This window comes from Chelonoidis abingdonii, chromosome 6 (assembly GCF_003597395.2).
Source record: "Chelonoidis abingdonii isolate Lonesome George chromosome 6, CheloAbing_2.0, whole genome shotgun sequence".
NCBI classification, from domain to species: domain Eukaryota; kingdom Metazoa; phylum Chordata; order Testudines; family Testudinidae; genus Chelonoidis; species Chelonoidis abingdonii.
In genome coordinates, this window is record NC_133774.1 from 63,718,989 (window position 1) to 63,736,031 (window position 17,043).

General features: G+C 39.3%; 1 protein-coding gene across 1 annotated transcript in view; it reads left to right on the forward strand.

Moving 5' to 3' along the window:
- LNPEP (leucyl and cystinyl aminopeptidase) overlaps positions 1-11,497 on the forward strand; it is a 105,776-nt gene extending 94,279 nt beyond the window's left edge. The window contains exons 13-18 of the mRNA XM_032798694.2: positions 401-557; positions 1,175-1,359; positions 1,972-2,133; positions 3,990-4,130; positions 4,870-4,951; positions 6,049-11,497. Coding sequence (XP_032654585.1) covers positions 401-557; positions 1,175-1,359; positions 1,972-2,133; positions 3,990-4,130; positions 4,870-4,951; positions 6,049-6,180 — 859 coding nt within the window. The 3' untranslated portion in view covers positions 6,181-11,497. The remainder of the gene's footprint in view (positions 1-400; positions 558-1,174; positions 1,360-1,971; positions 2,134-3,989; positions 4,131-4,869; positions 4,952-6,048) is intronic.
- Positions 11,498-17,043: the final 5,546 nt, after the last annotated feature.

The following is a 17,043-nucleotide window of genomic DNA, read 5'->3' on the forward strand; positions in this document are numbered from 1 at the left end:
TAGTTGCTTCTGACATAATGAGAGAGAGCCATTAAAACATTTATGTACCCCTCTGTTGGCTCTGCAGCTGGAATGAAGCTGAGAACTCTGGGTAGCCTTTCTGTGACAGCCTCTTCCTTAATCTGAGTAATTTCACTTACTTTCAGTTACCACCGTGCTTCACCTTATTTTAATTCCGCCCCTTAATCAAAGGCATGATTGTTGCCATCATTGTTCTGTTACACAAACAGTAACACTTTATATATTTTTACTTCCATTTGCTTCCAGCTCGTGATATAGCTCTCTTTTTTTTAATTAGGAGTCTTGTACAAAGGTAGATGCCATCCTTAAGATTCCATTTTAGCCAGAAAGTCTGTTTTGAATCCATTTTAATTCTTTTTATGTTCTTTGACCTTTTTAGTATAGGAAAGGTGTCTCTGTTGAAGGCCTTTCATCTGCTTGATTACCTAGTGAAAGAGAACCACACTGCACCAATCAGTCAAGCTCTGTTCCAACTGAGTCTCATCTATGACCTCGTAGAAAAAAGAGGAATGCCGAATCTTGCAGCAAGAGTAGTGGTACGTCTTCCTCTTCTCCATATCAGTGTTTGAAATATTTTCCCATAAGATCGATTCACAACTGCGTTCTCTGGTCAGACTCTGATGGACCAACATTCAGGAATCTCATTGGCTTGCCTTATGTTTGTAAGGCTATTCTGTCAGTCTGCCCTGAGTAATAAAGGTTTGTTAATTACTCTGAGGCAGGGACCGTTTTCTTGTTCTGTGTATGGTACCTAGCACAGTGGGGGTCCTGGGCCATGACTGGGGCTCTTAATGTACTACTGCAATAGATATTCAGTAATAAACTCTTTAAAATCCAGGTCCTCTTCTGCTGCAGAAATGGGAGAAAACACCCGAGTCTGCTGTTTCAAAAGTTCTTGAATCTGACTAGTATGTCTGGAACCTGACAGTTTCATCCAGATTGGGACTAGAGGCCTAACATTCAGATGCAGAGAGTCTGCTTAAATCTATTTACACCTACTAGCTATGTGTATGGTAGTCTAATTGGGAGTAGCTTAAATAGGGGGTGGTCTACACAATCTTACACCCTTAAATTAGTTCTTTATCTTGCTTGTGAATTCCTCTCTGAGCAATTAAATGTGTCTTGGTATTGCTTACTGTCTTTCACCATCTAGGGCAAAGTTGAAAAGCTACTTGGAAGCAAAATTGATCAACAGACTTGGACTGATAATGGGACCTTATCGGAACGAGAGTTCCGGTCTACTGTGCTAGCCTTTGCCTGCTCCCATCACTTGGGAAACTGTAGCACCACTGCCACCAAGCTATTTAACGAATGGAAGGCTTCCAATGGCACAAAGAGGTAAAGCACAAACTAATCTGAGCATATTCTGTTTATGTATTTGTCGCTTCTCCACATTTGTTTAGAAGAAAGATCTTAATTAGTCTTGGCCACTGAAGTACAGAGGCTATGGTTCATTCAGCAGTTTTTATAGCATTTCTTTTGAATATAGCATGGCATAAAACAAGAGGAACTATATTTTAGAAATTAGAACTTTGTATCCACAGTGTTGAATGTGACTGCTATGCCTACTAGATAATTCTCACTTGGGTTTACAGCTTAAAAATTCAGATGGTAGCACATTGTAGCTGTTCTTGCATAGTTAACCTTCTCACCTTCCAGAACTTACTCTGCTGAGAGTCATTGTGGATTTTGTATCATAGTGTGTCTGAGCCTTTTGCATGATTAACTATGATTCCATGTATTCTGTAGCTCAGCCGTCCCCAGTTGCCTAGAATCTGAGTGATGTCTCTCTGGAAATGAATTAATCTGGTCCTACAAAACTACTGTTACTACCAAATTAAGTGCTCTAGCAAAAGACATCACTTGTGCTATTTGCCTAAAGCTTTTATGTGGTGATTTCTTCCCTACTGTTTCATACAGGTCTGTTCTTGTTTTGTAACCTTTTTATAGTCTGCCTACTGATGTTATGAAGACTGTATTCGCAGCAGGAGCAAAAACTGATGATGGTTGGGAGTTCCTTCTAAGCATGTACACATCTTCAGTTTCTGAAGCTGAGAAGCACAAAATGCTTGAAGCTCTAGCCAGCACAGAAGATGTTAGAAAACTGATCTGGTAAAAAATGCCAAAAGATTGTGGTGGTGTAGCTGTGGTGTTCCCAGAATATGTGAGAGACAATGGGGGCTGGGGGGGAGGGGAAGTGAGGTATTTTTTATTGGACCAACTTCTGTTGGGGAAAGAGACAAGTCTTCAAGCCTCACAGACCTCTTCTTCAGCTCAAAAGCTTGTATCTTTCACCAACAGAAACTGGTCCAATACAAGATTTTTTTTTTTTTAACCTCACTGTTCTTGTGTCTCTCAAAATATTATGTCATGTATAAACTTAAAAAAACAAAAAAAAAAACCAAAAACCCAGCTTCTTTGGAAATGTGGATTTTTGCCTCAACATTTAAAATAACTGACTCACTGGTTTTCTTACATTGGCTAAACATAGTGCTAGGAAGACTTTCTTTTAGTAGGCTTCTGCTTATTAAAGCAAAATGTAGCTGTAGCAAGGCAATGCCTCACCGATGTGGCACCTCCTGCTGGTTGTCCAGGGAATTAGCTCTTTTCCAGCTCCAGAGCGCCCTCTGCCAGCTGATGTCTTGCCTGCCACTGGCCCCTGTGTCCCTCCTGCACCTGGGAGTTCTGCCCACCTCAGCAACCCACAATCTGGATCTCCCCACCCAGGGGAACCCCCAACCCTCTATCCCCACCTTGCCTCAGTGGCTACTGCCAGTCACCATCTAGCCCCCGCTCACTGGGGTGGACTGCAGTCTGTAAACCCAAGTACCCTTTCATAGGCCTTCACCAAGGCCTGCAGCTTGGGGTTTTATCAAGTTGGAGCTCCCCAGCTCCCTCTGCCCTTCCCCAGCACTGCTCCACCTCAGGTACCCTTCTTGGCTCCCAAACAGTCAGGTCCTTCTTTCTCAGAAGCTAGAGAGGGAGTGTCTGAGCTCGTGGCCCACACTCTTTTATAGGTCCAGCTGTGGTCTGATGGGGCGTGGCCCTAGCTGTGGCTGCCTTCCCCATCAGTCTAGTCTTTGGCTCGCAGCCCCAGCCCTCTCACAGGGCTGGCTGTAACCCTTTCAGGGCCATAGGAGGTGACCACCCCTCTACACCCCAACACATCAGGAACAGGATTCCATATAATCAAATGCAGCGGTCCTGATACTCTGCTCACTTATGCTGGTGGAAATCATTAGAAACTCCCTAGAATTCAGTGTAGTTACACTACTTGGAATGTATAGTAAGAGGAGAATCAAGCTTGAAAGCTTTACACTCTTGGAAGATCAATGTGGAGTTGCTTTAGATTAGAAATCCTGTGAAGCCTTCAAAGTACGGGCCTATTTCATAACAAAGAACCAAGAGTTCAGATAACATTTGCTTGCTGTGTGGATGAAATCTTGAACTTGCTTTATGCAGAAACTAAGAGGGACCTTATCTCCAACACCTACAGCCATTCTCTGAGTGGTCCGTGAACATACAGATGTCTGTCTGGAAGGTGTAGCAGAGACTGTGGAAGGTTTCGATGACTGCTGTGCTGTGGGACTAGTGTAGTTTCTCATGATTACCAGTGAATTTTGTTTCCTCTTATGACCATGCAAAAGTCACTGAGCCCCTGGCACTTTGATGGGAATTAAATGACTCATGGGCGTTGAACCTGTTCTATATTTCATGGGATTGGGCCCCATGTGTGGCATTTGGAAACCAAAGGTAAATAATGAAATTTACAGTATTGGCTCTGGTAGTTGACTACATCTAGTTTCTTAAGATATCTGTAAAAGATAAGAAAGTATATCTGTAAGTAGCCTCTGACCTACCATATACTCTGTTCTAATTGGCTAAGTAACCTATGAGAGCCACTGCAGTCTAGCTGTGAAATGTTTGTACAGTAGTTTTGAGTTGGCTGGATCTGTTTTGTCTCTTAGGTTAATGCAAACAAGCCTGGAGGGAGACCTCATCAGGGCACAGGAACTCTCACATATCATAACAACTGTCAGCCAAAGTCTGCCTGGGCACTTGTTGGCCTGGGACTTTGTCAAAGAGAACTGGGAAAAGCTTATACGGAAGTAAGATTGTTTGTTTGGTCTTTAATTATTAAATTAATTACTAGCATGAAGTGTTAGGTGCAGCATTTGTGTGCATGCATTTTTTCCACCGCAAAATAAGAGACTGAGCTAACTTGGAATAAAATTTTGAAAAGTTCCCAAGTCCCATTTTTTTCCCCCCCAAAAATGGTTTAGGTAGTTAATTTCCATTGTTGTTTGTCACCCCTAGAGACTTAGGCTCACACGTCAGTTGCTTGTTTCAGAAAATATTAGCCTGTCCTTATTAAAGGGACAGTGATATGAAACTTTAGAATGGTGCATGTATTGTTCTTCATTCCATGGTGAATAATATCTTGCACCTACAGTGGTCTCTCAGCATGCTTTGAAACAGATTGGAAAAAGGTGTTTTTCCTTTTGGAGACACTGAAAGTTCGTGTGGGTGTGTGGGGAACCCATCTTCAGAAATATACTTGCTTTTCTTGGAACATGACAGCTTGTTGGAAGTGTTACAACTTTAAGCTGTTCCCCCCCCCCAAAAATTGTATTACTGTATGATAGATTAACTCAATGTGGTGATCAGTATCAAAAAATTCACTTTTTCAAAAAAAACAAATCAAAACAAAAAGCAATTAAGTAATTTTCAAATTTTACCCTTTGTTGCTTGAAGTCTTCTTTTTAAAACGTATGCGAAGTGCATTTGGTTTATCAACTGGTTACCACACGTTACCTTTTCTTCCTTATTTTTTCTTCCATATTTCAGGTTCCACTTGGGGTCATTTGCTATCCAGAATATAGTTACTGTGTCAACCTTTCAGTTTTCAACAGAGGCCCATCTACTTGAGGTTGGTGGTGTAAAGTACTATTTCCTAAATGTTGGCTTCTCCCAAAAAAATTGTGTGCACTTGCTATTGATAACATACCTGGCATGTACATAGTGCATTTCACCATAGATTTAAAGATCCTTTTTCAATAGTGTATAACTATTAGTATCCCTATTCTACACATGGGAAAATAGTCAGAGAAGTGACTTGCCAAGGTTACATAAAAAGTCTGTGGCTATCACTCATATTAGAGATAATTTGGCTCAGATTGTATGAACCTAGCAGGCCATGACTCGAGCATCCAGTAGGAGACTGAGCCAAAGGTGGCTTTGTCTTTCTGATTCCAGAACCGTTGACCCTATCCAGGTCTCTGGTGTATGATAGAGCAGCCGAAAGGTCGCTGCATTTTACTTTGGCTATCAGCAGCCCTAAGAGGTCATTCTGGCAGTTGAGAATCAGCCAGTTGCTGAGGTGCCACAGCTGTCTCCCCGTTTTCCTCACCCACACCTTCTACTCCAGTAGCTTACTAGGTAGAAGGTGGCATAGAAGCCACTATAGCTTCTTCTGTAGATGGTCAACTTCTGGGGAAAGGGTTAAAGGTCAAAATCTTTAAAGTTGCCCAAGTAAAAACATACATGCATGCATAATGTGTGCAAATCTCACCTGTACACAGAATTTATTTTCATATGCTTTAGCATTTACATACTTTGTTGTGTCAAATGCCCCAGTGATAAATGGCTTTTCAGTGTACCAAAGAGAGAATAATTTCAAGCAATCCCATTTATCACAAGAACAGAATCCTTCTCTAAAAAGCTAGTTTATTTCTGAGTGCTGTACGACTACAACTTGATTGTGCTTTGAGTGAAAGGTAGGGGATTCCATCAAATATACGGAATTTCTTGTTGAATTTTATTGAAGCTACACAGATCATTGCTGCAGTTCCCATGAGCTGTAATCACTCCAGATTTTCAGCAGCCCTCTTATGCAATTTGCCAACTGTGTGAATGTGGATGATTGGTGCTTTGTGCAGGGGGTGGAGGGCAGGCAGGTGGCACACTCTTAACTTGGAAACTGCCTACATTTCTCAGCCTGAAATGCACATTTTCTTTACTCTGCAGGTTAAAACTTTCTTTGAGTCCAAGTCAGAGAAGATTTCTCAACTTCGCTGTGTCAAAGAGGCTATTGAGACAATTCAGCTGAATATTAAGTGGATGGAGAGGAACTTAGTGACTCTGCAGCAATGTCTGTAGAGAACACAATGCCTGTGTGTGTGTGTTAGACATTAAGAGAGCTTGTGAACTGTTGCTTTTGCAAAGGCCAGGGTGAAACCAGGCATCGCTGCAACATTGTTTGCACTATTAGGGGTTCTAGTTAGCTCAGGGCACATCTCACCTAAGTTTGTTTTTCTTTTGGTCATTTGTGGGCCAGATGTAGATATTTATTTATTCTGGAACTGTGTTCATTTATAGACCAAACAGCTGCATAAATAACTAATAAGTACAGTAATTTTATATTTGAAACATCCTGTCATTTGAAATCCTGTCCTATTGTTCTCAACACTGGGTAAGTATTGAAAAAGAGAGCAACAAAGGAAAAAACTGTCATGAGAGATGCTTTTTTTTTGCAGAGCGCTGGCTAATCAGTGTTCTTTATGCAAAATGGTTGGTAGCTTTGGGTTTAGCTTTTGATGATCAAAATGTTTTTTCTAGACGTTCTAAAAACATAAGAATATATAGCTATCATTATTATATGTATCTTTGTCTATTAAGTGGCCAGGTGCTACTGATACTGTATGAAAAGAAAACACAGCCAAATAGCAAATATGAATGTTTTAGGAGGGGGGAGATTTTCAGAAGCATCTCAGTGACTTGGGAGCACATGACCCACTGAAAGTTAGTGAGGAGTGTGCTCCTAACTCATTAGGCACTTTTAAGGGTCAAACGTTCAATTGCCAGACTGTATTTATTAATATTGTTTTGTTGATGTCTGAGCAACAGTGCCCCTCCACCCCATGCCAAAATGCCATAGGAAGTTGCTCTAGTTCTGATGGTGGACTGACCCCTGATTGACTACTGATCCTTTTCACCATTCATCTTTGCGGAGGGCCTGCATTAGGTACATGTGTGCCAAGCATTTTCTTTGGGTCTTTATATTCTTCACTTAATTTTTCAGTATCACTGGTATGATTTGTGTACACTGCTTACTCTGTAATGCTTGCTTGGTGTAACACAGCAATGGGGAACTTTTTGTCTGTATTTGGATGGTATCGTGCAACAATTATTGGGGACAAAGCCTAAAACTTTTTTTCTGAGAACAAGTGCCCTAAAATCCGGCATGATAGGCTAAAAGGCAGGATAGCCACAATACAGTGTGCCTTTTTTCTAAAGCAATTCACATTTAAGGCCCTTTTAGAGGCCTGGTGTAAACAGAGTTGTACCTCCTTAACTAAAGAGATTATTTTTATACCTGTTTAGTTAAAGTGGTGGAAAGAGAGAATGTGTGAATATTCTTATGCCTGTTTAAAGCTGGCGAACATCACATTAGTTTGCATCAGAAAACTTTCCTGTACAGCCAAACTGATATAACAAGTTTTAAACCAATGTAAGAGAATCCAAACAAACAAGTTGCATCAGTTAATTAAATGGATTTAAGTTAAACCAGTGCAAATTTTGTGCAGAAAGAAGCCCTGAGAAAAATTTTCTTCAAAAGGTGGGGAGACTACTTTCAGTCATAATCAGGTTTCACTTTGAATTTGTCACCATGTTAATACAGGTTCTGGTTTTTAAAATTTATAATGACTTTCACCTGGAAATTGTGATAGTAATGTGCAAGAGAGGTAGGTAGGTGATTAGTGAAAACTACCCAGGGAAAATTATAGTATTTTTGTTGGCTTTTCATCAGTAGGTATGTACTAAATCATTTGAACTATGCAGTTTCATTTCCATATTTTGTGCTTCTCTGACAAAAGTTTGAGGAAAAATTTCCTCAATTTGCCAGTAGTTTACTTTAAAAATGAGTTCTGCAGTTCTAACCTTGAAAAGGAATGTTACTCCTCATGAGTGCGCAAAAAACCCTGTCAGCAAGTGGAAATGAATGCATTTTGCATGCACTGAAAGTGGATTTGTACTCATCCTCAGTAATTGAATTAGATGTAATTCTAATTCATTGCGTTCTTAAATCACTTGTATTAACTGCATTGCGCAGTGATATTTTTCCCCGCTCCCAGTTAATGTGTTAGTTACATCTCTGTATATTTTTCTCTGTGTGTTTGTACCATGTATTTTTTTCCTTTTTCTATTTCCCCGGTCTTTTAAATTTTTTCTCCATTGACAACAGCAAAGATGATGGATATCAAACTTTGTAGAGTGAGAACTAATAATAATCTCCTCAATTTGAGCTCTGGGATTTTAAGTATGTTCTACTATTGAGCTTAAACATGTTACTGGTAATGTAGTCTGTATTAGGAAATACCACACACTTCCATTTTAGAGTGCAAAATATAGTAAAAACTGAAAAACAGAGTTTGGAAAATCACGGCTTTAAAAACCAAAAAAAAACACCCCCCCACTCAAAAAAAAAACCAAAAAGAGAACAAAAAAACCCCCAAGGATTGTTTCATTTTGCCACTCAGTGAGCTGAGTTTTTCACCTTTTTTGAACATGATTCATGTTTTCAATATCACTTGTCCTTCTCTGGAGTGCATAGTATGTACTTGGGAGCCAACTCCTATTGACTTCAATGAGAAGCTTTTCCTTGACTTCAGTAAGAGTTGGATCAAGCCTTGATACTGAAAAGCACTAAGAACCCTCATCTATTCCAGAGCTCAGTGGGAATTGAGGAGAATTGGCATGGCTAAGGATCAAGACACAAGGCATGTTTTACATTAAATGAGTGGATCTTACCAGTTCTTTTGTCTTCCAGTCAAAAGAAACACACACATTGTAGCAAAACACTTCTTGTTACGATTCCATAATAGTTTACAGGCAAACGTTATAGAACAAGAGGCTATGTAAGTCTTGGGCCATTGTCTTATTTTCTTTGACGTTTCACATGTAAAATTAGCCTAATAGGGGAAAAATATGCTAAAGAATGAGGTTTTTTAGCTTTATCCCTGGAAAACAGAGCAGTCTGCATGCTGATGTATCTTTGATTTTATTAAAATTGCAAATTCATTTAATTAATGCTAAATGCTGCATTTACTTTGTCATTCATGAGTTTTTTGGCTTCTTAAATTTACTCCACAGTATGGAACAGATCAGGCTGTGAGGAGAGAAGGAGCCTGAAATGGATCATATGTGGCTGTTTTGATCTGATTGTAGCAATGGTTTCTGTATTATGGATTATATTACAGTGACATGCAAGGTCATATTCTACCTGGAGATTGGAATAAAAGGCGGCCATACTTTTTTGCAGTGGGACAGTAAAACTCCTGTTCTATATCTGCTGTTTTTTTAATTCTTTAGGCTAGAGGTGTTAGTGCTATTCATGTTCTTTTGGAGGTCAATGATACTTTGTTTCCCACTCCCCACACCCTTTGAGTAGGGTGGCAATTTGTAGTAGTCCAGAGGGTTTCATTTTTATATATTAAACCACACGCACAATATTCAAGTTGCACTCCCAACCTTGTCCCCCTTCACATTAACAAAGTAACTCAAATTCTGAGAGAGATACTATAACTCAAATTCTTGGTCACCTGTTTCAAACCTTAGTTTGCTCTCTTGGATATATCTCTCCATCCCAGTCATTGAGCTAATTTCTGCAAGCACATGCTCATCTTCCAAATGTTCACCTGCCTGTTCGTGGGAAAGCTGAAAATACCAGTCGCTAGAGCAGCCTTCCTCTGATGCAAACTGTAGGGGCACCGTGATAACATGGAAATTGAAGATATTACAATTTTCCAAATTTGGATATGCACTGTGGATTCCTTCATGAATTGAAAGTATGTTGCATATAGAATTGTACTTCAGCATTTACACAATCTGACATCTTCCAGTAACTCAGTACAGAAGTATATGTTGCATATGCTTCCATAAGCAATGATGCATGTCATAGTAGGTACTTCATCACTATTGAATTGAACCTACTCTAAATTTTAGTTTATAAAACCCTGCTTTCATAAAACACCTGCACCTTTTCCAGAACAGCATTGTCAATCTGAAGAGCTCACTTTTACTCTAGGAGTGATATTAATTTTGTACCTGGCCAAAGAGATGGTTTTTGCCATAGAAATATTTACATTTCACCTGCTCACTGCATCTTGCAACGTTTGAGGCATTTTATGTTGGACATGCATTGTAAAAGTAATGCTTTAAGGAACATAGTAATGGCCTTCATTGTGTTGGGGTTTTTTAGTGACCATATGCTGCAGGAAGTCTGATCCTTGAAGTGAATTCTGCTTTATGATGGTATATCTTTTACCTCTTCTATATTAGACGGAACATTCCTTTTCCAACAGATTGGTCTTCCCCTCCGCTGGAAGATGTTATCTTTCATTGCACTCTGAAATTTAAAACAACGCTGCCTCATTAACCATACACTTTTGTATGCATTTTATGCATCTAGGCTTGTATTTTGCCTTTCTTTGTATATTTCTGAATCAGGTTTCATGTAGTTAATTCACTCCATCACATAGTAAATGTTTGTTCTCTCAGATTTGGCTATACTGTAGAAAAGAAAATGCTTGAGTAAACTTACTTTTATATTATTTTATTGGTTTTTTTTAATTAAGATGCCACTAAATGTTGGAAGATTTAGTTGTTTTTTTTTAATGAGGCATGGATTCACATGATTCCTGGAAAGTTTTCAAAAAGATGTAATTTACCACATTAAACTCTTAGATTATATTGCTAAAGAATTTAAACATCTAGTTTTTCAGTTTAAACCTGCCGCTAAAGTAGAAACACAGACTTTTATTTGTGATAACTTAGTTTTGATCAGGCATCTTTTTTTGAGTTGACTATGGTGGCATTTAGCAAATTGCAGTAAAATATTGAGAAAAGATAGGAGCTTGAATGGATTTAAATGCATTAAAATTTGGATTCTTATTAAAGATCAATAATATTTTCTATTCAACGAATTAGGGAGTAGAGTATTTTGAGAGCAAATTGCATCAAACTACTGCTAAACTTGCAGTCAGACAAGAGTCCTATATTCCAGTCTTTATAAAGTTAAATAGTCCTGAAGAATGATACCTTTCAAATTATTTTGGAAAAGTTAAATACTATAAGGACTTGTAAAGGGAGAACGCTTGTATATTTCTAAAATACTTAAAATACAAGTACAACGTACAATCACATGTGAGCTTTGTGTGGTGAAATTCCAGGTTGTACAATACTTGCTTTTAGGTGGTGGTGGGGGGGGAGTGGGTTTGAAATAGTGTGTGTGTATATATATGTATAATGCATACACATGTGCAGATCTGTTTTGTTCCGTTTGTATGGGGTGGGGAGCTTATTTTCTTTATATTTCAGATAAACTTGTTTGCATATAACTGGCACTGATGAAAAGGCATGTATACTGCAAACACTGTGGCTTTTGTGAAATGAAAATAAAGTATTTAAATACAAATTGCTCTCTTTTTTTTGTAACTACTATATCACCTCATTAGTGTATGGTTTTGAATTGTTTTCCTAGATTTTTAAAGCTGGAAGACAACACTTGATCATTTAGTCTTACCTCCTTACAGGCCATTAAATTTCATCCAGTTATCCTGGCCCAGTAAGTTGTGATTGACCTTCCAGAAAGGCATCCAGTTTTGATTCTCCCTCTCGTGAAGTCTCCAATCACTTCCCTTGGTGACTTGTTCCAGTGGTTAATCTGCTTCTCTGTGGAAAAAATTATGCCTGATTTCTAATTTGAATTTATCTGGCTTCAGCTTCCAGCTTTTGGTTCTTATTATCCTTGTCTCAGCTAGATTAAAGAGCAATTTAGGATGCAGTATTTTATCCCCACGAAGGTACTTGTACCCTGTAATCAAGTCAACTCTCAATCTTTTTGATAAACTAAACTGCACGCACTCCAGTTTTTGACATCCTTTTTAAAGGGTGGATACCAGAACTGATGCACTATTCCAGTATCAATCTCAATGCCATATATGTTGGTAGAATCACTTTCCTATTCACTGCTTGCTATTCCCCTGCTTGTACATCCAAGGATCTCATTAGTCCATAATGCTACAGCATCATATTCAGAGTTCATGCTAAGTTGCTTGTCTACTGTGACCCCTAAATCCTTTTCTCAGTTGCTGTTTCCCACAATATAGCCCCTGCTATTCTGTAGGTATGACTTGCAATCCTTGTTCCTAGATGTATAACTTTGCATGTGCCTGTATTGCATTTTGTTTGAAGGACTCAGCTTACTAAGTGATGCAGATCTTTCTTATGACTGCTGTCCTCCTCCATTATTTACCACTTCCACCAATAATTGTCCTCTACAAAGTCTATCAGCAATTATTTGACTTACTTCCAGATCATTGATGAAATTGTTGAATAGCATCAAACCTAGTGCTGATCCCTTTAGAGACAAAGGGCATAGTCAACTCAATTAGTACCCAGGCTCACCTGGCATGTTGTTTATCCCACACCCAGGCAGCAGCAGTGGTAAAGAAAGCTGCATAGTCCTGGCTCAGGCACCACCAGCGTTTGCTCTCCCCCTCCACTCCCCAGGTAATAGTGTAAGGAGCACAACTCGAACACTCTTCCAGTTCCTCAAATTACCCCAGTATTCCAAGATTTATTAAAAATTAATAGCAGGCCAGAGATCTCTTCAGCCAACTCTTTTATGATTTCTTGGGTGCAAGTTATCTGAGTCTGCTGATTTAAAAATGGTTATCCTTAGTAGATGTTGTCTAATATCCTCAGTTACTAACAGTCTGGAAAGTAATATCATACTTGTGATGCAAGTACATCATCCTGCATCTTTCCAACTACAGAACAGAAATATTTACTTTGAATGGTAACTAAACCAATTCTATTCACTAGATACCAACTTTCCTTGCCTAGTTTTCAAATGAAAAAGTTGGGAAGAATTTGACTAGGCTCATTTGACTCAGTCAGCAGCACACTGCAATATCTCAGACTGCAAAAGTTAAGGAATGAAGTCCAGATTCTAGCAGGTAATGGCGTCCTCTACTTTCGTGTGTGTTATGTACAGTGCAAGTAACTCCTTAATGGTGCCATAGTGCACTGTGGCCATGACTGTCATACAAAGAAAGTGTGGCCCACAAGGATAGTGTCCTCCTTTCTGAATTAACCTTTGCTGTGCTAAATCCCTTTTATAACCATGTTACAGATGAAGAAACCAAAGCACAGACCGATTAATTGATTTTGTTCAAGGTTACGCAGCAGAGCTGTTGCAGAGCCAGACATAGAACCCAAATCACCTGATTCTAAATCCAGTGCTCAACTTTTCCCTTATCTAATAAAATTTTTTTTTTATTATGCTGTATCCTAAGCAAGGTGCTGAAGAACTTCCTGAGCCTAGATGATGGAAGGATTTTTCTAATACTAAGCATTTTAGCTCTGCTGCATGGTTGGATGATAAATGAAGGGATTGTCTCTAAGATAAAGTGTGTTGAGAGCACTAAAGATTAGTACCAGAACCTTAATTGTCCAGGTGTCACAGGGGTGGTGGTACATTGTAAAAACCAGAATAAATAGACCTTGAATGTTTAACTTTTATTTTACAGTGCATGTTTCTTTATCCATGACCCAGTTACAGAGAGATGCTTCTCAGAGATGATGCTACTCTCAAGAACCAGGATGACGTTTTTGAGAGCAGGATGCATGCAGGCAGCTCTCTTTAGATGAAAGGGAAAGTATGCATGTTAATTTAGTAACGTATGTTCATTTATTTGTGATGTGAGCCAGTGGATTGCGTGTTTTGTTTCGTTGTCATAGAGGCTTGGAAGCTGGGCAAACTATTTTTTGAAAGTGGGAGATTGTAACTTCACAAAGATACAAGTGAGTAGTGGAGACTTTGAAAGTGTAGAACGCTCCAGGTGAAATCCTGTTCCTATCAAAGTCCGTGGTAGGGGGCAAGATTTCATCCTCCATATTTCTATTGCCTGTGAATCTAGAACAAGGAATTCTTTCATCTAAACACAAGAACTGAGGTCTTGCAACCCAAATGGAATGTCTGAGGCATTTTCTCTCCTAAATCATTGTAAAGACGTTGACCAATCAGGGTCTATTGTGGCAACGTATATGGAACTCTGTACTGAGAATGTATAATTGGGCATAAAGTTGTTTGTTCTTGCATTCAAAACAGTGCTGTCCTAGATAAAAGAGACAACATTTACAAAAGGAAGTATTTCTGACAGATAGGGATCAGTTTCCATGTCTCTTGGCAACTCATGAAATGTCAATTTTTCTCATCATAATAAAAGCAAGAGACTTGGTTATGCATCGATAAATACCTACAAGACAGGCCTCAGCAGCCTTAAAGCAACTGTTTAGTAAAACGTCCCCTTGACATTCAGGACACTGGGAGTTACACGGGTTTGTTACAAATTACTTAAATTGCATTTTTAAGTACTATATGTACAGTGATAAATGTCATGCTCATTTAGGCCCAACCCATAGTAAGGGGAAGGTAGAAACCACATCAGCCTGGGGAGGTGGACACTGGAAGCATTCTGCCTGAGGCCTGCAGGCTAGTGTGTGTGTGGGGTGTCATAAACAGATAGCTAAGGGTTAATGTTTCTTTTACCTGTAAAGGGTTAACGAAGGGAACCAAACACCTGACCAGAGGGACCAATCAGGAAACCAGATTTTTAAAAGCTCAGGGAGGGAATGTTTGGGTGTATGTCCCTTTGTGTGGCTCTTTTGTCTGTGTCTCGGCTATGAGAGGGATCTTTCTATCTTCAAGCTTCTAATCTTCAGTTTCCAAGTTGTGAGTACAAAGGTAGAAAAAACAATAGGCTTTTATTGTTTTTTTTTTATTTACATGTGTGTAGTTGCTGGTGTTTAAATTGTATTTCTTTTTGAATAAGGCTGTTTATTCATATTTTTCTTTTAAGCAATTGACCCTGTATATTGTTATCTTTGATACAGAGACCATTTTTATGTCTTTTTTTTCTTTTATATAAAGCTTTCTTTTTAAAACCTGTTGGATTTTCTTTTCTAAGTGAGGCTCTAGGGGATAGAAATCCTGTGCCAGGATTACGGTCTCTCTCAGGGAAAGACTGGGAGGGGAAAAAGAAGGAGGGGGAAGGTAAATTGCCCTCTCTGTTTTGTAATTCAAGGAGTTTAAGTACAGTAATCTTCCAGGATAATCCACGGAGGGGAAGCCTGGGGAGGAAGTAAAGAGAAGACAAGGGGAGGGGGGTTATTTCGCTTTGTGGTAAGACTTAGGGCATCTGAGTCTTGGGGTCCCCCCAGGGAAGGTTTTGGGGAGACCAAAGTGAGCCAAACACGAAATTTTTGGCTGGTGGCAGCGCTATAAGATCCAAGTTGGTAATTAAGCTTGGAGGTTTCATGCAGGCACCCACATTTTGGACTCTAAGGTTCAGAATTAGGAATTATGCTTATGATAGGGGGGTGTCACCATCTCCCCACTCTCCATACTTCGTTGTGATTTGGGACATTGTGTGACCCTGAAAAAATGGATTTTGCAGATTCTGTGCTCCTCGGACTGCAGAGGCTACAATTCTGCCTAGCTCTTTAATAGCCCACGCAAGCAGAAAAGACTCCTTGTTACCCTTGTGCCCTACCCAGGAACACCCATATAAGGACAAGTCGCAACTTGGCCCAGTGCAGTGAAAGATGTTGTTCTTTGCTGCTTCACCAACCCAAATGTGGTCACCTTTTGTCTTCAAATAGTCAAACCAAAAAGAGGAAATGTACCACAAGATACTCCCATTGGGATAAATCACTGTAGTAAGATATCTTAGCCAAATACATTTGCATTTGGTTTATCTTAGTTTCTGTTCCTGATGTTATGTTTGGAGCTTGACGACTGATTAGAAAAGGAATAAACTTTGAAACAAGAATATGCTAACTTTGCAGCCAGACCAGTAAAAGAGAGATCTGTTTTGCATTTGGTGAAATTGCAAGTCCTCCTTTAGCTACTTTAGATATCCAAACTACTTGTGTAAATACTGCTTCTTGAATCTTGTCTAATTAACATGCATCGCAATTAAACTTTTTTTTTCCTGAAAAATCTTTGTTAGGTCCTTGTTTTCAAAGCCTTTTAAAGCTATATGACCAAGAATCAGCATATGATGTTAAAATGCCATGAGGCAAGAGACAAAGTGTGCTTCAGACTAATATTTTCTATCCATGGTGTCACTAGCATCTGAATTTAACATTGTAAGCTCATGAGGAAGTTATTCAGTAGTAGCATCGTTTCTCAGAATTCATTGTTATAAATGTGTGGTTCTTGTGCCGTGCTGTCTGAACATTTTGAAGAATTTGCTGTAAATATGTATTCTATAACTCCCTAGCAGGGCCGGCTCCAGGCATCAGCCCAGCAAGCAGGAGCTTGGGGTGGGCAAGGGGAAGCGGCGGCACGTCTGCCTCTTCAGTGGCAATTCAGCGGTGCATCCCTTGGTTCCTCTCGGAGGGAAGGACCTGCCACTGAAGAAGAAAGTGGCATGGTGGAACTACCACCGATCGTGGCTTTTTATTTTTAAATTTTTTTTCCCCTTGCTGCCCTGGAAACCCTGGAGCCGGCCCTGCTCCCTAGAAGTCAGTGGAGATATATATTTTTTGTAATACTAGAAGAGGAAATTCAGGCCTCAGAGCTTTGGATTTTGGGGAGATTAGTGCATAGTTGTCAAGTCAGTGTGTAAGTCAACTAATGCACTTTGTTTTATATTGCCGCTACACTTATATTCTGGAGGCTTACACTGAGATTCCAACAACAGTGTAATGCCAACTAGTGCAAAAATCTCTAATGTAGAACTGGGAAAGAGCAATCAGTTATTTACGAATAAGTAACATGCTTACCCCTACAATTTGACTTAGTATTCAACCTGCATTATGATTAGCGTTCTGTGTTTTCAGGGTTTTTTTTTTTTTTTTTAAAAGGAGGGGAATTTTTTGGTGGTTATTTTCCAAACATTAAAACTGGGATGAAATTAGGTTTACAATGGGAAAAATATCAGAAAAATT